Here is a 23,083-nt window from a genome sequence, read left to right as displayed (position 1 = left end):
GACCACGAACAACTGAAACAAGAACAACACAATGACCCTGAGCTGCGCAGAATCATGCGGTGGCTAGAAGAGGGAGTCCCCAGTCCTAGCTGGAAGGACGTCTCGGTGTTGGATAAGGGCACGAAGTATTGGTGGGCCAAGTGGGAGACATTGCGACTGTCCCAAGGGGTCTTGCAGGTGAGATGGGAACAGCCCAACAGTGGGCGGCCAGTGTTGAAGGTCGTGGTCCCACGGGGGAAGGTTGAAGATGTCCTGAGACTGGCCCATAACAATACGACTTCAGGCCACATGGAGATCGCCCGGACCGTCGCGCGGTTGTGGCAGGCTCCCATGTACTGGAGGAGAATGCGATGTCAGGCGGAGGAATGGTGCTGGAAGTGCCATAAATGCGGATCCAAGAAGCCATCGCCACATCCTCCGAGAGCTCCACTCCAGCAATACGTGGTGGGAGCTCCGATGGAGCGCCTTGCATTTGACCTCACGGGTAGGCTTTTGAGGACGAAGGCCGGGAATACAAGCATCATGGTCTAGATCAATGCGCATGTGCGTCTATATTTCATATGAAGCTTAAAGTGAGACATTCCGGAACCGTGCAAGAACTTATTGGTTTTTTTTTTTTTTTTTAAACCATATCGTTTGGAAATCAAGAAACAAACAGACACACTTCTTTTTCATTGTCACTTTTTTATTCATCGATGACATTTGCAGCAATTAGATCTCGCAGTTCAGTATACTTCCTTTCTTTTAAAAAACTTGGATAAAAAAAAATGCTTTCACACTTTTACACATTTTGTGTCAAGATGAAACTAAAAATCAAAGGAAAGCTTGTAAAAAAAAAGGGAAAAAAAATGGCCAAATAAAAAATATCAAAAACGAAATACATTTTCTTTCATCCATTAAAACAAAGGTTTGGAATTTCCTAATCCAGAAGCTGAATACAACATTCTTCAACCCCAGGCAGAATGGAACAAAATCCAAGAATAGGCAATATCTAATAAAATTTGGTTCACACTTCCTAGAAATTCATCCCCAAAAGAGCAACACCGAAAACAAATTGGGGGTAACAGTGTTAAAACTCATGTTGCCGAAAAAAGTACCCAAGTATTAAAGAAGAACACTTAAAATACATGTTGAAGAGATCACTACAAAACTACAAATGCAATTTATTTACAATGTTGGTGTAATGCTGACAAACAAAACAAACTAATAAAATCAATTAAAAAATGTGATTGAGCCCTGAAGAAAGAGTCAAAAATGAGTTTCACAACAGACTGCCTGTAGCTACTTGCATTAATTTTAACAAAACTTTTGACTTGAAACATCTACTGAGAATGACCTTACTGTACATGTACATATCCACCACTAAATCTATTAAACAGAAATTGTGAAGTCCACTTGTGCTTAATAAAATAGAAGCGCATTTACAGCTTCAGGACGAGAATAAATTTCCGGTTAAGCAATACAGTGGTTTTTTTTTTTTTTTTACATTCATTACCAACACTTTTAAAAACAGATTGTGACAGCAATATATATTACATAGACGCTTACCAGTTGTATGTCGTTAAACATTCAAGGTAATTGCCAACATGAAACGATCCTGAGAAATTTCATTTTTTAGGCTTGCGTTTCGTACTATTGGGAGATAGGGTCTGTACGGCAACAAGTGTAATAAAAGTGTCTTCGCATTCTGCGGATAAGCGTATTTGCCTGCTTGAGCTTCAGAACAGAATTGACTTGCGAGGTGCACGATTCAGAAATTATGTACATGAGGTCAAAGGGAACAATGCAAACCTCGACTTTTAAATTGAAGCTCACCGTGTCAGGAATATTTCATACTCTTTCAATCTTTTCAATATTTGAATCGGATGGCATTGACGGCAGCAATTTGTACAACACACCAGCCATGTCCACAAATTTCCTATATGCCCCATTTTTTTAATACTGAAAAACATTTGATTAATTGAAGCACTTTATTATTTTGACTCAACTCTCGTATTTAGAGATTGTAAAAATGTATCGTTTGAGCTTTTGCTCTCTTGCGCTCAAAATCGAAATTAAGGCCTATTAAATGTCAAGTTTGGACCAGTGTTCTTCGTACAAGTGTGAGGTATTTGCCAGAGTGGTATACAGGTTTGTTTGTCTCTTTTTATCGCCTGTAGGGGTGGAACGGCAAGGCAGCGTTGTTACCCCCGCGGGCAAAGTTACCAGGGGCGGCGGGACCCCCACTGTACATGTCTTGGGTGTTGTCTTGTTGCGGCTGGTAGTTCTGCTGCTGGGTCTGCTGCTGATGCTGCTGCGGCTGCTGTTGCTGCTGCTGCTGCTGCTGCTGAGGGGCTGGGGCCGTGAACCCGCCGCTCATGTCAGCACCATACCCACCGCCTGCAAAGGAGCACTGGTCAATTATTTACGGCAACAACACCTCGGCAATTTTCAAGAGGCCCGAAAAATGTTCCCGAGTCTGCTGTCTCTCGAATAGTCTTTGGAAAAATAGAAACCTTGTAGAATGCCATGGTCCACTGGTTACGGCGTTTGACTCATGTACAAAGGTGTGTGGGTTCGAACCCTGCCAGGAAGGTGTTTGTTCCCTGGGGCGAGACACTTAACTACAATTGCCTCTCTCAACCCAGGAGTACCTGTGAGGCTGCTGAGTGGTCCCATGGCCTGATGAATGGGGTAATAACTGTAAAGCGCTTTGAGATTGTTGATAAGATGTTAAGCGCCATACAAGCACAATTATTATTAACCATCAAACACTCGAATCAGAAGCTAAAGCCAACAGATGAAATGAAAATGACAGTTGAGTACATCTTCACGTCTTTTCTCCATCCGTGTTGAACTCATACATATTTATGAGCCAAACGCAGTCTCCTATTGGCCAAAATTCAATCAAGCTCAAGGGAAATACATGAATCTTTCATGCAAACGCGTAGCACCACGGAAGTTGTCCTCTACATGATTATCAAATTGCGAGACACAACATTCCATCGTTTGTTAATTACGCTAATTGCACAAAGTGTTGAAAGTGCTACACACTAACTTTTTCGTTTTGACGAAGTGACAGATCTCGATGTGTCACTTAGTCTCATTGATTTTACACGGGGGAGAAATGTAGATTAAAATGCAAATTGAAAAATCCACCAACTTCAAACGCAATTTTCTCAAAACTCGGTTTTCGACTGTCTGCACAGATGTGTCACTTCGTCAAAACGGTGACGATATGTAGGCGAGACTTTCCATGAGATTTTGTCAACTTTTGATCAGGAAGCTAAAAACGAAATTTCATCAACAAATACATGGTTAATTTCGGCAAAGAAAAGCAAAATTACTTGTCCAACAGTGAAAAACGCAAGCGAACTTGTCACAAACTTACCCTGGGGTTGGGTGAAGTTGGTCTGGGGTTGGTTGTAGTTGACCCGCTGCGGACCATAGCCAGAGGCCTCCTGGGGGTAGTTGCCCATATTCCCTGCTGTAAAAAAAGTCGCAATCGATAAACTTCATGTCAGAAAACCATTAACAGCAAAGCCTCTTTTCAGATACATTGTTTGTTTTATTCTATGGATAATTGTTCAAATTAACAGTTTTGAAAGTCAATAATAGGTTTTTGCCCTTCACCGATGCATTAACACTGTATACTCAGTGTGTTACCTCCAGAGTGAAAGTTGGGAAAAAAGCACTCGGTGGGACTCAAACCCACGGCTTTTTATTCTAGTGCAGATATTTACCACTCGACCACCAAGCCCGATGCAAATTCCATCTTATGAAAAGTATTGAGTGTGAAAAAAAATATTAAAAAATTCAAATAAACCAGTGTTTTTGGTCTTCATATCAGGCTATGGAGCTCAGTCAAGCGGATGGAATAAAGCCGTTCGTGGACAAACAGGTTTGGCACATGAACTTTTTAAAGTACCATATCTCAGAGACAAAATATGCATTTGCAATCATTTTTTTGGTCACTTATGTTTAAAGATCAATATTTTAATCAATTAAATTGAATTTTTGAAACATGCTCAACAAGTAGGTGAAAATTGCTGTCAAAAGTGGGTTTAAATTAACTTGTTTTTTTATTTTTTTATTAAATAAAACAAACACATCTTCCAAACTAATTTAGTAATGCTCAGATATACTACAAATAAGGAAGTCTTTTTCAGGCAAAACTCTTAACTATTCTACGGATAAATTCTAAATATGTGAAATGAGACTCACCACTTTGGGGATATGTACCTTGTGTCTGACCCCCATAGTTGCCGGTATTGTAACCCTGGTTGGTCTGGGCTGGGGCCTGGTTTCTGTAACTGTCCGGCTGTTGTTGCTGTTGGCTTGGCTGCTGCTGGCCGTAGTTCCCATAGCTGTTGTAGTTCTGTGGCTGGCCTGTTTGGGGAATTAATCAGAAAAAACAAATTATCAAATTGGAATTCGAGCTGGCAAAGAAACTCTCCACACCTGAAACAACACTGGTGTAAGTATGAAAAACAGCAAGCATGCAAACTCTGTGATTTATTAAAATTCTATTTTTAAAATAGAATTAATTTTTAAAATTCAAAACAAAAACAAAGTAGGCAAGCCTCGTAAAGCCGTTCCGAGACCAATGAGCTCCGTGCGCTATCAAAAGAGGGCGCCCTTTTACCTAGCAACAACGTCCCATGGGCGGGACATTTCGCTGGTTGACGCGCACCGTTCCTTGTGTGTGACGCGCGTACACAAGGGGATTTGTTCTATGTACACGCAGTGGCCGCGCTCAGCAAATGAATTGCAGTCAGGCAAGATGGCGTCGGTCGATCACCCCCAACTGTACTTCCTTTGCCGGTGAGGGGGTGCTTGTGAACAGAGCAGATACCCTTTGGGACTTAAATCTGAAAAATGTCTGGCACACTGACTCGCTCAGAATGCTTGGCACATTTTAACTTTGAACTCTCCAGACCAAAGACACTGTTGCTAATCAAATGATTCAGGGCAAGCTCTTGCACAGTTACGTAAGAGACGCTCAGCACCAATACATTGTTCACAATGGGCGAGAATGGCACAAAGACACCAGACCATGCAGGAGCTGGGGTTTGCTAGCATAAGGCTTGCCCCGACTCACGTGATGTAGTAACAGTCTCTTTGGTTGGGAGAATACGAAGTTAAAACATGCAAATCATTGGATTAAGTCAGTGTTCCAGGTTTTATGCAAATTTAACTCGCAAATGGCTCATTCGGTCTATAAAGGAACATTATGGGCTCGGCAACTTAGCTCGGCCATAAAACATGGAGTAAGCAAACCCTCGTGCAGACAAATTACAGAGGGGGAAAAAAACAACAGTGGACAGAGATTTCAACAAAGTTCAAATGTAGGATAATCATTGAAACCCACCTGTACAAAAGACAGTGAACTTTCAACAAAGGAAAGAATTAAAAAAACAAAAAAACAAAAACACAACTGTTGACAGTGTGTTCCGACTGCAAAATGTGGCGTGCAGAAATGTCACCAAAGTTCTAAATGTTGGTCAGTCGATGTAAAACCAACGTTACAAAACACACAAACTATCAACCAAGGGAGGAGAACTCACCAATAAATCATGAGATTATTCTCTCTTTCGGTCATTTACCTTGAAGACCCAACCATTCAATGCATGTTTACTTGAATTACTCTGGCATTCTAATCCTCCTTTCTTGGTAGACTCAAGAAAGGTTCCGAGTCCCAATTCAATTGCAGTTTAATAGTTAGGGTTATTAAAGGGTAACGTGTTAGTTGAACCAACGCCATCTACAAACGGGAAACACTTCAATGAGGAACGAAGTCCAGCGATCTCACCAGGCATGCCAAAGGGTGGCACATACCCCTCCCCCCTTCACTTGCTGTCAAATTTTCCCCCCATGCTCCAAAAAAGGAACTGTAAAAATAAACAGTCTTAAGTTAACCCTAACCCCCTAGTAGTTCCCCAGGACTACCCTGCTAACTCCAACAGAATCCCGCAGTTACTCGTGTGAGTTTCCTGCTCAATCCAACAAAGTCCCACACAACCCAACTTGGCAAGTTGCTTGGTACCTGAACATGAGAAATGACTGGCAAGCTCAATCCAACAGAATCCAACTGTGCCTTATTTTTCTGTTTCCTGTCGGATCCAACAGAGTCCAACTTGGCGGTATTTACCAGAACCAAATAGAATCTGACTCTGAAAGTTTTCAGTTGCCTACTGAATCCAACAGATTTCAACAGGAATATATACAACATGTACAAGGGGTTTACTGCTCAATCCAACAGGACCCAGTGGGTATGTCAAATAGTTGGATCCTGATGGATTGAGCACGGTTTAGGGATAATTCCACGCCTCCTTTAATACAGGCAAGTTCTCATCTCAATTCCATTAAAAGCTACCATTTTAAATTTGCCCCATCCCTAAATAAAATTCCTGGTGACACCGCTGGCACTGTCTACCTAAGGATTTAGCAAATCGTGGACTCTTGGGAGGATGGCCGTCACCCCTTGCATTGGGCCGTCCTAGAGAAAAGACAGGGAAAGTACATGTACACACCAATATAATACACACAGGGGCTAATGATCCATGCAATGCATTCATTCAAATCATGCACACGCAGTCGTGTTTTACTATACTTCACAGAGGACTCTTCCCTAAGGTTTGTACACGACAACCTTCTGAGGACTTAACTCAGGTCCTCTGAGTCATTGTTATCACAGATAACCTACTGTTCCGAGTCCTCAGATGTAAAGGATATCAAGATAAAGTACAGAGTACAGTTACAAGTATAGAGAACTTTAACTTTTTCTCGACATGTTCCCTAGGGTTTGCACACGAAAACCTTCCGAGGACTTGGCTCAGGTTCGCTGAGTTATTGTTATCAGAGGTAACCTACTGTTCCAAGTCCTCAGATGTAAAGGATAACAAGATAAAGTACACAGTATTACAAGTATAGAGAACTTAAACTTCTTCTCAACATGTTCCATAAGGTTTTTACACGAAAACCTTCTGAGGACTTGGTTCAGGTCCTCTGAATTATTGTTATCAGAGGTAACCTACTGTTCCAAGTCCTCAGAGATAACAAGATAAAGATGGTTTTGAAAATGCTGCAGTTCAGGACGATTGTGGTTATTTATAACAAAAATTAAAAATAAGTGTTTACAAATAATAGACTTGTTGAGATTTGGTCTAGAATAATAACTTTTTGAGATCGAGTCATTTTTTTGTCGGAGCAGTTTTTGTGTGATTTCACCTTTCGTGCAAGGTTAGTGACTCACGCCTAGCCAGGTTATGCTGATGATTTGAATTAACCCTCCTTTGCAAACATGTATTCTGTGCAAAGTTGTCCTTTCAGTCAAAATCAATCAAGTGGCCGTTTTTAACAGTTAAGAGCTCCCAGCCAAAAAGGCAGGATTGACTGGCTGTGGCTGTTTATGTCACTTGATGCAGCTATGCTTCGACTGCCGGTGATTTATAAGCCAGCTGTGGCTACCACTTGCCTGCTTTTGTCTCTGACTGAATTTGGCTGTTCACAGTGCTCGCTTGCAATATGATCCGACTGTTGGTGACTAGCCTGCCTAAACGGCATGGCAGGGGAGATGATTGAATTTTTTTTTATGTCGGTGGCTGTACAGACAGCAGGAGGGTTTAAGTACCTGAAATGTTTCGATTATATTTACAGTTGAAACAGTGTGGAGCAATTGTTACATTCGTTTGAAACGACTCCAGAAAGATAACCCCACACATGTGGACATCTTTACCGACCACTTACCATAATTTCCCTGCGGCTGTTGTTGCTGCTGAGGAGGTTGCTGCTGTGGCAGCGGTTGCTGCTGCTGCTGCGGTTGTTGTTGCTGCGGCTGTTGCTGGTTGTAACCATACCCCCCTTGCTGGGGCTGAGGTCGCTGTTGGTTGTACCCTGCGTTGCCGTTGTTGTACTGTCCCCCAAAGCCCCCCTGGTTGGGCATGGTTCCGCCGCGGGGCATGAAGCCGCCTTGCTGCTGCTGCTGCTGTTGGGGTTGCTGGCCATAGTTGCCTGTAGGTTAAGGGTTCATACAGGGTGAGTAAAAAAACAACCCAAAAAACCACCAAATGTCGGAACCATTGTTTTATTGAAGTTCTGCATGTAGCTCTCTCAAAATCTAGTATATGAAAGTCTAATTCATAAGCTTTCTTTTAGTATAAGACTCAGTCAAATCACTTATGTACTTTTCAAGTTACGGAATTTTAAACACAACCACCGTTTTAAGGTTCTGTCCACGGATCACCAAAAAGGTGTGTGTTCTTTCAGCAAAACGAAAACAATTCACACACATCCCTATGTGATTTGTTTTCGTTTTGCTGAAACAACACTGAACTTTTTTGCGATCCGTGGACAGAACCTTAAAATGGTGGTTGTGTTTAAACTCCGTAACTTGAAAAGTACATGAGTGATTTGAATGATTCTTGTACTGAAAGAAAGCTTATGAATTGGGCTTTCATATCATAGATTTTGAAAATGCTACATGCAGAACTTTCCTAAAACAATGGTCCCAACATTTGGGTTTCGTTTTTTTTTTACTCACCCTGTATATTTGAAATGCCCCAGTCAAAGTAAATCCAAATACTATGAGAACCTACTTGCTTGTATACACGACAGCCCTTTCTTTTTACCCTTGCTATACATATTTCCATTTTCCAGTGGTGAATAAACACAGGGTGAGTAAACAAAACCAACGCATCCCAAATGGCAGGACCAATTCTTGAATGAAGTTTTGCCTGTAGCACTTTCAAAATCTAGGATACATTTCAGAGACTAAAAGAGCACATATTGGACAACAGGGTTCCTTTTCAAAGCCTCTACTCACCCATGGGTGGCTGTTGTGGCTGTCCACCCCAACCTCCTGGAACAATAACAGAAAGGTTTAGATTAATTAGATAGATCAATGCACAAAAAAACCCCCAAAAAACCAACTCAGCCGAAAAATGAGGAATTCTTAACAGTATTATTATCCCTAAGAATTGACATTTTTCAACATCTGGTGTTGTTATTGATTCATGTGCACTACGTTTGTTTGACATTGGAATTTTAATCACGTGGGCAAATACAACTTGACCACTTTAACCCCAACCCTTCTTGGTCCCCCAAAATCAACCAGGTGCTTGTGGAGTTTTTTGAGGATGGAGGCTGTATGCCTGTATAGTGCCCGTTGTATTTGAAGGTCTTAAGCTGTTCCTTGTTGAGTAGTTTGTGCTTAGCCGCGCATACATTTCTGCCTACATTTTTCTGGATATCATCCGCACTGCTTCTGGATATATCATCAGCACGGCCTCAACGTGTATACAGTGATTGCTGGAGGATTTTGAAGAATTGAGGCAGTGGTAAACCCTCCACCGATCAAATTCAAGAAATAACGGCTGGTTTTGGAGGATTGAGGCTTAATCCAATCTTACAGAGATGGAGGGTACCAGCTGGCCCATGTGTATGACCGCCTCCCATCGTGTGACCAAGCTTGGTCATGTGACGTCACATGACCAAGCTTGGTCATGTGACGGGTCACGTGAGGGCCTCAACAACGCCAGTTGATAAAGACACCGTGATGTTGTCGCAAGCTCCTGATACGAGCTCTGTAACTTAAGTCCCAAAAATGTGTCTTTTATCTACTTGATATAATAGTGGGACTGGAAACGAACATTCATGCTCGATCCAACGATGTAGCTTCAGAGAGTGTTGTCACAACGTGCCCAATAGGGGCCAACGCCACACAACTAAAAAGCAAGTTCAACGCAAGTTCACCTTGTTGTCCATAGTTGCCGCCGCCTTGGTTGAACTGGTTGTTGCCATAGTTGGGGTTTTGGTTCCAGCCCTGGTTGTAGCCCCCGCCCATATTGGGCCCCCCACCGTGGGGCCCGCCCCTCTGCATCTGGTTGAAGTTACCCCCGGGCCCGCCAGGACCCCCGCCGTGGCCGGGCCCCATGTCATGCTTGCCGCCCCTGGGCTCCGCCTTCTTGCATTCCACCTGTTGCGGAGGAAGATTACAAGGGTTCTCTTCTTAATAATATAAACAATCTGACATTTCAGGGAACTTAATCTTAAAAAAAAAATACAGAGGGTCCCCATTTTGCTACTCAACAGAAATCCTTTAAACACTTTTTTTTTTCTGCAAACATTCTTGTAAAAAAAAAAATTGTATAAAAAAGGCTGCTGAAGCCAGATATAGGAATTAATTGAGCATAATTTTGTGAATTATTAGTAAAATAAGTGTTCATTTTTAACAAGTTTGAGAATGGCGAAATGAGAATATGTACAATGATTTGTTCGGTGGTAACCACGTTGATTTATAAAAAAATCCACTTTTTCCCCGAAAGAGAGAAAACAGTCTAGGGAGACGTGTCGTACAATTTTTTTACTTATGGTTTTTAGTTTTCAGTTAAACGAGGCCAAGACTGACTCCGAGACCAAAGCTGCATTGAAAGTGCGTGTTTCCTTGGCAACCAATGGTTTCTCGCAACGTTATCAAGAAAAAAGGTCCGCCATTTTCAAACAAGACTGTGATTTAACTAGCACCCATCTACGCACACACCAAAAAATAGCAAATTCAATACAGCTTCTTGTTTTGAATAAACTCATATGATTTGTGTAAAAAACAATTTTGGGTAATAAATCAAACTACTTGGAGCACAGAAGGCTTAAAGGTGCTTTATTTTTCCATTCTAAATTAAACATTACAAGCACACACACATGCGACTTTTGATAAAAATACTTTACATCCTATGATAACCTGTCTTCTATTCGGTAAATTTTCAAAGAAAACAAAATATCTACAAGCGATGAAAAAAAAACCATGCAGAAGTTTTAATCGCTATCTACCAAACCTTGGTTCGCCAAACAAAACATTACTTCAAGATTTATGTATCACTACAATTACTGCGATATCAGAGCCGTGCTATAACTAAGCTAATACCAAAATGTTTCCAGAACTCAAAATGTGTGTGACATATTAGAGCGTGGTCTACATGTACATACTGAATAATATACAGGTATATACCGCTATCTAAATTAAGTGCGGATATGTAAAGCAAATATTTTATTAAAAGATACTTTGATTTTACATTGGCTCCAAGTAGTTTGAGATATTTTTCAATAAAAAAAGGCCCCCACCCTAAAAAAAAAAAGGTAAGTTCTGCTAAAGATAGCTTAACACCGCCTAAATATATTTTAGGTACCGTTAAACAAATGCTAGCACAATACATTATACATAACATTCATCGGAACTACATGTACGCACACAACACAGCCACACACTACCTCACAGTATTTCGGGGATAACTTTTGTGACAAAACAAAGTCGTGCTTGTCTGTGAAAATGCAAAAATTTCGCTCATTTAACCCTAACGTACCTGAATCCATCAAAATCCTCACCCCTGTTTTGGAGGAACTCGGCGGATTCAGGATACCTCCATATTGAAAAAGTTGGGGGACTTTGATGGATTCAATATGTAAGCCTAGCAGAACTGCATGATTTTGATGGATTTAGGATACCTTCATATTGAGCAGTTGGTAGATTTTGATGGATTCAGGATCTCAACAGTTCAACTCCTTGGATATGTTTGGTGTACACGAGGTATGTACTACACTGGTAGATTCTGATGGACTCACTGTGGGTTCTGATGGACTCAGGACACCAATCATTTTTTTGCATGACAAAATTAGTGGATTTGGCGGATTCGGGATACTTTCTAGTAAAAGTGCTCAAGGAGGGTTAATGGTACGCATACTTGCCATCAGTACTTTTGTACGTCCATTATGAGGCGCACTGTCATTACGCATGAGCCACGTAAACAGGGTCACCTATAGTTTCTATATGGAGTTCATATAGTCTCATAATCACTTGATTACTTGGTTTGTTTTTTTCTCAAAAGTGTTTCCTTTTTGCAAATGTATAAACCAACCCAGCCTATTTCTGCACGAAGCAATTTTTTGAAATTTGTGATGGTAAGTTCAGACCTCTTCCCAGCTTCCCATCTTACCTCTCACCGCACTCACTCTACACTCATAGCACACTGGCTTGTTTTAGGGTGTACAACAAGAATGTCGACCTTAACCCTAACCCTCCACAATCCTACAGGCGGTTTTGGAGGATTGAGGCTGAATAACCAAAAAAGTGTCCGTTGAATTTGGAGGATGTATTCAGAGAACTGTGACTTCACCATATGATATTAACGTTAACCTGTCGGTGTTATTTTATATCTTCTTTGTTGCAGATGCTGTAGTCATTGCTTGAGCGCGAATAAACAAACATTGAACTTGAAGAGCAAATAGTGTCATACTTATTTAGTATTGTGTCGAGTTCGTAGGCTGTACATACTCAGCATTGTTTATGTTCAGCCATGCATAATCGAGCCCTGCATTATGCTCGATATCATCAGCACTGCTTCCGAATGTCAGCAACACTGCTTGAACCCATTAACAGTGATTGTTGAAGGATTTTGAAGGATTGAGGTGATGGCCACCCCTCCACTGAACAAATTCAAGAAATAACGAATGATTTTGGAGGATTGAGGCTGAATCCAAGTTTTACATACTGGCAATTGGAGGATATTGCAGGATTGAGGATGGTTCCTAGCCAAAAGGGCCTAGGGGGTTAGGGTTACGGTTTGCTTTTTTCTTCAAATAACACAAGGATTCTTTGGTTATAAAAACTCCATCCTCGGTGTACACCATAAAACACCCAAAACACATCGCAACACTAAAACACATTAAGAAGTTAAAATGGGAACATAGAACTGCACCGTTTTGTTATCAATGTTGAAAAATCGCTGCCTGCAGACACTTTCCACCGTGGCGTCGTCAAGGAAGGTGACAAACCCGAAACCTAGGCATGCGAGGTAGTAGTAAATGGTAGATACGTAGGGGCAGTTGCCAAGTATACGGCTGGTTCAACTCTCGGCTTTTTTCACGACAAATCAACCCTTTTTCTTCATTTTTTTTTTTATATAATGCAAATTCATTGTGACCATCAAAAGATGAATTTTCACGAACTTGCTTCTAATGCTAGGTTCACACATTCCCGATTTTTAAGCCGAATCGCCGCGAAGAGCAATTCTTGTGTAAATCGGGGACTGGTTTTTGGCTGCCTCGGGATGATTCTGTTAGTTCGGTGAAAGATCGTTAAAGATCGGGAAGCGCCCCGACAATTTTGGACTTGCTCAAAACTGTCGGGGTGATTCAGGAACCAATGTCAGTTCTTGGTTTATTCTTGTTGTATTTGTAACTAATTCTGGATATTTTTTACAGCATTCTGGATATTTTTTACAGCATTCTGGATATTCTAACAGCATTCTTACAAGTTTCGTTGAGTTATTCTTGGTGGTAACAGTCCAGAATCATGCCGAATCATTACGAATGTATCAAGAAATGTACGAAGAATAACTTACATACAATTTCTCCCGATGCCATCAAGAAATTTTATTCGGGATAGATCGGGGTATTCGTGGCAATAATTTGGGAATGTGTGAACCTATGCACATGTGACTACAATACATGTGACTAGAATACATGTGACTAAATCAGTCTTCGTGTTTTTACACATGTACCAATTTCAGGGGTTGGGGAGGGGGGGAACCAAAATTTGGTCTTTTCGTAAGGCCAACAGCAGTATTACCTAACAGGAAAATAAGGGAACTGGACTAAAATTCAGAGAATCTGGACGATAGATCACAAGCAACGAGTAACCAGCCGATACTTATTAACCGCACTTAGCTTATCTTACTCTGGAATACCTACACAAAAATACAATTTATTAATAAGGGGGAAAACAATGGTTAAAGTTACAATAATAAATACAGTTGTATACAATGTATACAGATATGAATACATGATCATGGCAATGCAATATTACTGCTGCTTAACTATTACCAGATGCATTACAACTTTTACTCGATATAATTTAAGTTTTTACCAATATGTCTTCTACTTGATGACAATGATATTTCGATGGTAGCTAATTTTGAAAACTAGAATTGCCCAATTTGAAAAATTGAACTATAAAAGCTACATGTACGTAGGGAATTTTCATTTCAAAATCTGGTTAGAAATGCAGCATATACAATGTACGTGCATTTTTATGTCACAACGAAAGTTTGTCTCAATGGCTCATACACACATTACGGTTATTGTAGTTTACTAATGCACTCTTCGTAATTTCAATTCTACACGAAGGTGGTATAGGGCAGCTACTTACGCAAGTTACATATGTACACCTTACACTTACGTTTAAGAGTAGTACTTTATGTACACATACAAGTAGCTACTATGGACGGGCTAGAAATACCACGTTTACTGCAAACACTACTGATAATTATAGGACAGAGCTGCAAAGGAATTTCATTTGCACTCGTAATTTTCTGGTTCATGGAAAAGACAATCTGGTGCGTTTTAAGAAATAGCCCTATTTTGCAATGGCAGCAATTTGAAAATGCGGCCGGAGAAAGTTGCGCATGCAAGTATGAGACCGGCACTTACCTCTGCTCTTCAATGTTAGGTTGTCATGCATGAGCACCACTTCTTTGACCTGAAGGCAAAAACACAAGATGCAAATTAAAAATCATTACGTTGCGGAAAATTATTGCTCACTTGCCGACGTCTAAGGCAACAATAATGATGATAATAATAATGTTGTGCGCTTTATACCAAAGGTCTCAAAGCGCTTCACAATTATTACCCAGGGATGTGATTGGTCTGCGACAAAAAAACCTGAAAAATTTACGCATGAAATGCAAACTCCGGCGAGCGCGAAGCCATTACGGCGTGGGGTCCGGGGCCCGCTTAAGGGCCCCGGAAAATTTTTGATTTTAGATGCTCTGTGGTGCAATTTGAGACAATTACTGGGCACTTTCCTCTGAAATTCTGAAGCAGAATTTGTTTTAATTTTATTAAATTTAATTTTTAATTTTCCTTTATTTGTTAAAATGTACTCTTATTCTAATAAAGTTTTTTCTGTACTCAAAGTTGAGAACCATGCTGTTCTCCCCAGGATTTTTTTAAACCTGTGGGGGAATTTTTGTTGTGATACAACAACCTGCGAAGCCACGGCATGGGTTCGGGGCCCGCTTAAGGGCCCCGAAAAATGTTGAACTTCAGAAGCTTTCTGGTGCATTTTAGAGCATTTCAGAGGAGATCTTGTAATATTTTTGTAAAAAAAAAATCAAAATTGTAAACTTAAATCACTTCTGCTTCCGATAACATGCCTTTCAAAATAGCGTCGGTAGTATTGTTGGAAAAAAAATTATTTCACCATTTCTATATTTGTAGTAAAGCAAGGAATCGTTTATATTTCATGTATTTTGTGCCTGGATTATTCTCATTTGCGCCACAAAAATTATCAAGACCAGCTATCAAAAGGATTAAAACTTGCCTCACCTAATTAAAAATATATTTGAGGTGGGTCATTCCACAATTATGCTTAACGTACATCACGGCCGCTAGCTCCGCAAACATTCAGTCTGGCCGGCCGTACATCGCGCCGTACACACGGCCGGCCCGTCGCAGTATCAGTGTGCATTGCTGCAATGTGTACGGCCCATCCCAAGTGGCCAAAAATTCTGCAGGACTGCAGAAACACGCTACGATGTTTCTCCACAGGTTCGAGTTTTGCAATCTCGTCATTTCAATGGAAAATGCATACACAGAAAATGAAGATCACGTTCTGTGAATTAATTTGCAGAAATCCTCTTTTTCCATCGATGGTTGTTTGGTATTTTTACTATTTTTACGATCCAACTTCGGCCGATTATACGCACGGAAAACGAACCTGTGAGTACTTGCAGTAGTCACTGGTTCCGGTCCTTCATCATAGCATTGATTCTGTTAGCACGCGAAGGGTACCAGTGTACCATGCTGCACTCGTCTGCACACCTGACCAGCGTAACACGTGCATCTCAAGTACCGACACAGGAACTAGACCTACATAACCACAACCTCGGCCCCGAGCGAAAAATCACATAATCGCACTAATGGCAACGCATGGTCTTCAACTTCGTTCTCACATTGGGTGTTCAATATGTGCGTGCGGCATACATATCGATCAACGAAGTTTATGTCCGTAAGTAAATTTCGGATATTTCGGCAAGCAAAACTCATTATGAATAATTAATTAGCACATTCTACCCCCCTATTTTCTCAACGGATTCACACGATTCACGTTGGTGGACTTTTGAGGCCCAAAAAAACGGATTTCCGGAAAAAAACGGAGAAATCACATCCCTGATTACCCCTGTTCATCAGGCCATGTGACCATTTTTCCCTGCGGTAGCTTGAGATCAATGCACTCTGGTCTCTACCTTCACAGGTACCCATTTATACTCCTGGGTGGACAGGCAGTTGTAGTAAAGTGTCTTGCCCAAGAACACTTGTTCCCAGTCAGGGTTTGAACTCACATACCACGGCACATGAGCACTGTAACCATTGGACCACAGCGCTCCAACACTGTTTCAACTCTGACCCTCTTGGGTGTTTTGGCAAGATACTCTGCTGAGGGGTGCGGAGGTACAAAAATATGAAAAGTACCATCTCACCGGATAATTGTTGCTGTTGAAATAATTCTTGAGGGCTGCGTCGTCGGTGCTCTGGGAGACCCCGCCCACGAAGACTTTCTTGTCCAGGCTTCTATTCTGCGGCGGCCGATCAGGGGGAGGGACCAGCTGTCCCCGCTGGACGCTAGGTTTGGGGTCGAGCTGCCAAGAACAAATGAACAAAAACAATGGACCTTTCCTGTCTGTGCATCAAACTGTGCATTGACCAAATTTGAGCATGACTTTCAGTGAAGGTGACCACTGTAGATCATTAAACCTAACCTTCCCAAATCCTCCCAAATCCTCTTTGCAAAATGGAGGATTTTGCAGGATTGAGTGTGGCAAAAATGTGTGGCTGATTTTGGAGGATGCACTGTGTCGAGGTCTTGGGCTGGACCTTGAGTTGTGAGCTCAGCCGTGCATACAGTTAGGCCTAGATTATACTTGAAATCCTCCGCACTGCACCAGAATGTCACTGGCTTTGCCTCCACATATTGACAGTGATTGCTGGAGGATTTTGCAGGAGGCAGTGGTCACCCCTCCAAGGACCACATGCAAGAAATAATGGATGATTTTGCAGGATTGAAGTTGATTGCAAGTTTTTACATCGAGGTAGTTGGAGGATTTTGCAGGATTGAGGTTGCATCCTAGCAAAAATGCCTAGAGAATTAGGGTTAAAACTTGGCCACATGCACTGAGAGAAATGGGCACAAACCAAAGATCGCAAGGGACAGTCAGTCAGTCAGTCAATCATTCAGTTAGCCTCTCAGTCGGACAGGCAGGGTTCATTTGGATTAACCCTAACTTCCTAGTGTCTTTTACTAGGAACTGGACCAATTCCATCAAAATCCATCAATCACTGTGCGTCTAATTACAAAACTGTACATGACACAATGAAATCCACCACTGACGCACTGGTTGACATTCATGCACTTGCTACACATGGCTTTTATCACAAAAGCAGTACAGGAAGCTAGGCAAAATCAATCGGATACCCCAGCACTGCTTCAGGCCATTAGGCCGAAGTCCATCATACTCCATCAATATTTTGTCACACCAGGCCTTCTGGACCGAGTCCCCCAAATCCACCAAAAATGTGGGGATGGATTTTGATGGAGTTGGGGTGGTTAGGGTTAAACAGAATCCTGTTAAATTCAGCATAGTTCGGGATTGGCTACCCCTGTGGAACAAGCCGCCCCCCCCCCATTTTTTTTTCAATAAAAAAAACCTACTGCTCGTCCATGTAGCTTCAGAGGTTGTGGTGACGAAAGGATTTTTGTAGCACAGGATGGGTCCTTGAAAGTGACAAAGCCAAACCCTCGGTTTCGATTGGTATCTTTGTCGATCATCAAGACGATGTCCGAAACCTCACCAAACTTCTCAAAGAAGGCTTGAAACTCCTCTGACCAAAGAAAGAAAAAACAATCACAGTTCATTACGTAATTACCCCTAACCCTGCTGAATCCAACAGGATCCAACTATATCACAAACCCGTTGGAGACTGTTAGATTAAGCAGTAAACCCCTTTGGGTTGGGTACTGATAAATCACGCCAAGTTGGACTATGTTGGATCAAGCAGACAACTAAAATTGGGCAGAGTTGCATTCTGTTGGATTGCGCAGAAAGTAACAATTGGTCTCTGTCGGATTTAGCAGGGTAGTCCTGAGGAACCCCGAGGGGGTTAGGGTTACTTCTTGGGGAGTTGTTTGTATGTTTGTTTTGCCTTAGTGTGTGGTTTGTTTTTGTTGTTTTGGTTCGTTTTTGTTTTTGGAACTGACATTTAGAGAAAAACAATGCAGCATTTCTACTAACTACATGTATACAATGTCATGAGTTCATTAATATTGAACTGATTTCAAAACAACAACATTTTGTAAAAGCCAAATACCAAACATGTCAAATTTAATAGTAGTACAATGTATTATGAATATTTATGAGTGCAATGGTAAGAATAACTTCTAGTGGTAATAAACGGAATGTTCCGCTCCACGAGGCAAAGCCGAGTGGAATGGACCACTCCATCCGTCAACAACTGAAATTATTCTTTCCATTGCACCAATGTAATGTTATGGATCCCTTCAATTAATCCTTGTCATCTGATTGGTACTACGAATGTAGACTGGTACTACGAATGTACAGCATCAGAGCCATCAGAGCTGTGTTATAAATACCACAACCAAAAGTGTGACCACGCAATGATTTTGCGGTGGGACCGTGTCGTGCATTTGGACGAATAATTCAATGACACGTGATCAACAACCCACCAATCAGACGATGGGGATTTATTCAGGCATTGTGTGATTCACAACAAAACATCCCTCTTGTTTATTAAAAACACAAATTACCCAATGTTTTTTTTTTTTCAAGATGCGACAACTCACCTTTTGAAACCTGGCTGCTGACAGCTCCTATAAATAACTTTCTGCAAAGTAACCACGAAAGATTCACATTATTACAGTAACCAATGTAGTTTTGGAAAGATTTCCATACACATACGTCACTTTTTTCAATCAATTTTCAAGAGCCAAAATCCTTTTTTGTCCATACATCCTTTTTGCCCATAATAAGACCTGTGGATTTTGAGTTTGTGGTGAACTTAATTGATATCTCGGTTCACCAACAAGATCAGCAGGACGTTGCGATCGGGGCCCAGATTTTCCCTCAAATTTCATTCAAATGCAAGATTTGGCGTACTGAAAGCAGATTTCAAGAAAGCTTCATATAAGAGTACTTATGTAAGAGTACTTATCACACGGTAAAATAATGTTCAGTTTGTCTCATGGCAGGGTTTTCCCTGCCCATTCAAACGTGAGGTGGCCCACCTCGCTACTTTCAGTGACCACCTCGCTCAATTTTTGCCAATATCACCACCTGGCTGCGAAAATTTGCACCAAAAGAAATACAAATTGAAAAATTTTGTTTTGTGTAATGTATTAGCATTTTCCTTGACCTCTATGTATCAAGAACTGGATGCGTAGATGAAATCATCACGCATTTTTGTGAGTGCTGCGTTTTTTTCACTTTGCAGACTGCGTCAATTTTATTCCAATCACCATTTGAATGTTTACCACCTCGCTCAGTTCATTAGCCAGGGGAAACACTGTCTCATGGAGGGGTAAATTCGCTAGTTTCAAAATGACAATGGAACAGAGGAGTGATAAATGATACATGAGATAATGAAACTAACTATTTATTGTCCCTGTCTTTAAAATGAACGTAAAAAGCACTGCACTATGAATGCACGACAACCGGCCAACTTCAGCTGCCGTTCCAGTACCGCAGCTGTGATGCGAGTGGTAAACATCATATTAGTGCATAAAACAGTCGTCGGGTGTTACTCTTCCGCGTAACGTCATGCGCCAGCAGCTAGCTAGCAAGAGCGACTGGTTCCCGCGCTGTGTATGGTAATCGACCGCGTATTATTGTACACGCAGTTTGTTTGTGGACAAATCTAGCTGCGGGCATCATCACGACTAGCTATTGCACATCTCTTTCAGAACCATGTCCTTTGCAATATATTCCTCAAAACGGCGAGAATTGTTTTAAAACCTGGATAATAATAGTTGCTGAACTTGTTCCAGTACTTGACTGATAAATAAAACCAGAAATGTTCACTACTTCAAATATTTTGGCTGAGACTGAGGAGACCTTTGTTACCAACATGTCAACAAATACGACTGCCTTTTCATTGCCTCATGCATACACATTTTCTTCCTGGCTTAACCCTAACCCACCTCACTCCTCCAAAATACTTCTGGCGGTTTTGGAGGATTCTAGAGGATTGAGGATGAATGGTGATTGAATCAAATGAGGATTCTGGAGGATTGAGGATGAATGGTGATTGAAGCACATGAGGATTTTGGAGGATTGAGGATGAATGGTGAATGAAGCACAAGAGGATTTTGGAGGATTGAGGATGAATGCATTTTGAGGCAGGACTGTCTGATGATTTTGAATGATTTGGCATTGGTTATCCTTCATTTAAACCCGAGTGCAAAGTTTTGGGATGAGGAGGATTTTGGAGGATTGAAGATGAATGCATTTTGAGGCAGGACTGTCTGACAATTTTGAAAAATTTAGGCGGAGTTGAAAAATTTTGGAGGATTTTGGAGGATTGAGGATGGTTGTAAGCAACAAGGGCCTAGGGGGTTAGGGTTAAATGTCGCCACCATGCGGTCACTTCAAGATATTTGGATCGTGTCCCCAACCCCACAATACAATCCAGATTGTATACGACTGTTTTATGTCATATTTTGATATATATTTATTTATTTATTGTGGTCCCCTGCCGTGTGTTGCGATACTCATCTCAACTAAGAGTAACATGTAACAGTCGTCTGGTATACATATTCAGCATTGAAACAACCTCGTCCCCAGTGCTTACTTTATTTCCAACTCGGTTCCCAATAGTAGAGAGCAGGTAGTGATGGGCGCGTTCTGCTCGACATCCTAGGGACGAGGTTGGCATTGAAAATATTGGCGGTGGAAGCGCACCCGACCATGGCTTAGCACTGGTAAACAATGCGTGCTACTTAATGCAAAGTACCTGCATTGACCTGTGACATGTGTTTACACTCGACAGTCATTTCGAGTGTGCTTCAGTGTGGGTTGATAAAAACAGACCTCCAAAAATTATCTGGAGAAACGTGAGTCGTCAGTATTTTACTATTCATCTTTTCATCATTTGGTTCATTATAGGTCTATACTACATACTGTATTACTATACTTCAATATATATTATAAACTTTTTCGTGTCTGAAAAAAAATTGCCAGTTTTGCTATTGTGAGTTTCCTAGCGTTATGCATAAACATAACGCTAGGATCATCCTAGCTACATCACGACAGCACGGTCTTCCGTTATCCCTCCTTTTTTCACTGCAATTGTAGGCTGAATCTTCATCGTGGATCGTTTTTTACTTCAAGGACCTGTACTAGTCGTGGTAGTGGTCATGCCAGGCAAGGACAGGTTTGGGTGAGTTCCAGTTGAAATTAGTGTGTAACGGGGACAAAATTGCACATTTTCGAAAATTTTTTTGGACCTGCCATTGCCAACGCTGGTGAAAAACTTCCTCCAGCCCTAAATGACAACTCAATCAATGATAAAATTTAGGGCTGGGTAACTCCACTCTCCAGCTAGGTGGCGTGAGGACAAGGTGAGGTGAACATTGACCGGTCATACTAAACAGCGTCAACACAGCGTCAACACACTCCAAAGCGTCAACACAGCGTCAACACAGCGTCAACACATCCAAAATGCATTAAAATTGACAAAAGCAGTATGTAACCCATACAGTATGGACAGAAACAAGATTTGTGCTTAAAATCAATAGGTTAAACGTCTGAAAATCGCGATTTTTAGTTCAAGAAAATTGGCTCTCCGTGCCGCTCCGAAATCGGCTGCCGAACACCCGCCATGTTGCCTCAGTGGCAGCGCGGACCATACCATTATTCTAAAGGGTGATAGCGTTGTACAATAAACCAACAGAGAGGGACGCGGCCGGGGTCGCCAGTGTTAAAAATATCTGCAAAGACTAACAATTTAATGCTGTGTTTACGCTGCAATTGCCTTTGTTGTTTAATTTTCTTTACTTGTTCGTTGGTATTTACATTATTGTATAAATTGCACTTATTGTTTTTCATGCAAGTTTGTCTGCAGTCTGCAGCAAGGCGCCCTCTGTTGTTTATGACAAGATAATGTCATTACCTACACACCCCTACTTGAAATGGTGTAGTCCAAGCTTTGTGCGAAGTCAAGATGGCGGACAACGGCCGTGCAAGTTAAGGTCATTTTTTTCGCGTGAAAAATACGATATTTTTAACAACGAAATGGAAACTCAATCCAATGGAAATTCTCTTTTATTGTATGTTTCACAATTATATGCCCCTTTTGTCAATTCAGAATGTGTTTTGGATGTGTTGACGGTGTGTTGACGCTTCTGTCATGTGTTGACGCTGTGTTGACGCTGTGTTGACGCTGTTTAGTGCGACCCACATTGACATGTTTAGTCAGTCAATGGCAGATAGGCCTAACTGACAAACCTTGTTTTAGCCTGCAAAAGTGGCTTTGCAGTGTGTCACTGTCACGAAAAGGCACACATAAATTGACATACAATGACAATTGACACGCATTTGGTGATCATGATCACTGGTTCCCTGGCCACAATGCCCTTTTACTCTCATTGCTGTGAATTACAAAACAAATCGCTCATCGAGAGGGTTGTCGTATACCAGCTGCGATTCAGTTCGTCCCGAAACGATAAACACGATGGGTAAAACCTTCCCTTCATTAAAAATTACAATTACACCATACCCTGGTTCTTCGCCCATATTGTCTCTTCCACGTCTTGCGTCCGGTTTGTTGAGAACAATATTCATGAACGAATTGCAAAGATGTTTGCAAATAATTTCAGCGCCACTGGCTACGACGCGGCTGCATGCACACCACTACATGTACACGGTCCGGACTTCATGCGCATGCGATAACCGTACGGGAACTACATACGTCTGGAACCAGACTTTTGTGATGCTTTAATTTAAAGCATGATCGGGAACAGACTACATGAGTACGGGTTTCC

The 23,083-nt window shown here is 41.4% G+C and overlaps 1 protein-coding gene across 8 annotated transcripts; it reads right to left on the bottom strand.

Annotated features, from left to right (window-relative positions):
* Positions 1–667: 667 nt before the first annotated feature.
* Positions 668–23,018, bottom strand: LOC119744349 (RNA-binding protein Musashi homolog 2-like). 8 transcript variants are annotated; one of them, XM_038220224.1, is made up of 13 exons: positions 22,819–23,016; positions 18,890–18,930; positions 17,741–17,910; positions 16,512–16,670; positions 14,461–14,509; positions 12,729–12,811; positions 9,733–9,955; positions 8,804–8,839; positions 7,729–7,992; positions 6,416–6,478; positions 4,222–4,368; positions 3,371–3,466; positions 668–2,379 (listed from the first exon to the last, which is right to left on the bottom strand). In XM_038220224.1, exons 1-13 carry the CDS (start codon positions 22,881–22,883, stop codon positions 2,147–2,149), a joined length of 1,629 nt encoding a protein of 542 aa, XP_038076152.1. In that variant the 5' UTR covers positions 22,884–23,016; the 3' UTR covers positions 668–2,146. The 8 variants fall into 8 exon arrangements, with proteins under 8 accessions (XP_038076152.1, XP_038076153.1, XP_038076149.1 ...); XM_038220225.1 differs by having other exon boundaries at positions 3,371–3,463; XM_038220221.1 differs by having other exon boundaries at positions 4,204–4,368; positions 22,819–23,015.
* Positions 23,019–23,083: the final 65 nt, after the last annotated feature.

The sequence above is a fragment of the Patiria miniata genome, unplaced genomic scaffold (assembly GCF_015706575.1).
Source record: "Patiria miniata isolate m_02_andy unplaced genomic scaffold, ASM1570657v1 HiC_scaffold_7, whole genome shotgun sequence".
NCBI classification, from domain to species: Eukaryota; Metazoa; Echinodermata; class Asteroidea; order Valvatida; family Asterinidae; genus Patiria; species Patiria miniata.
This window is presented reverse-complemented; position numbering and strand designations above follow the sequence as displayed.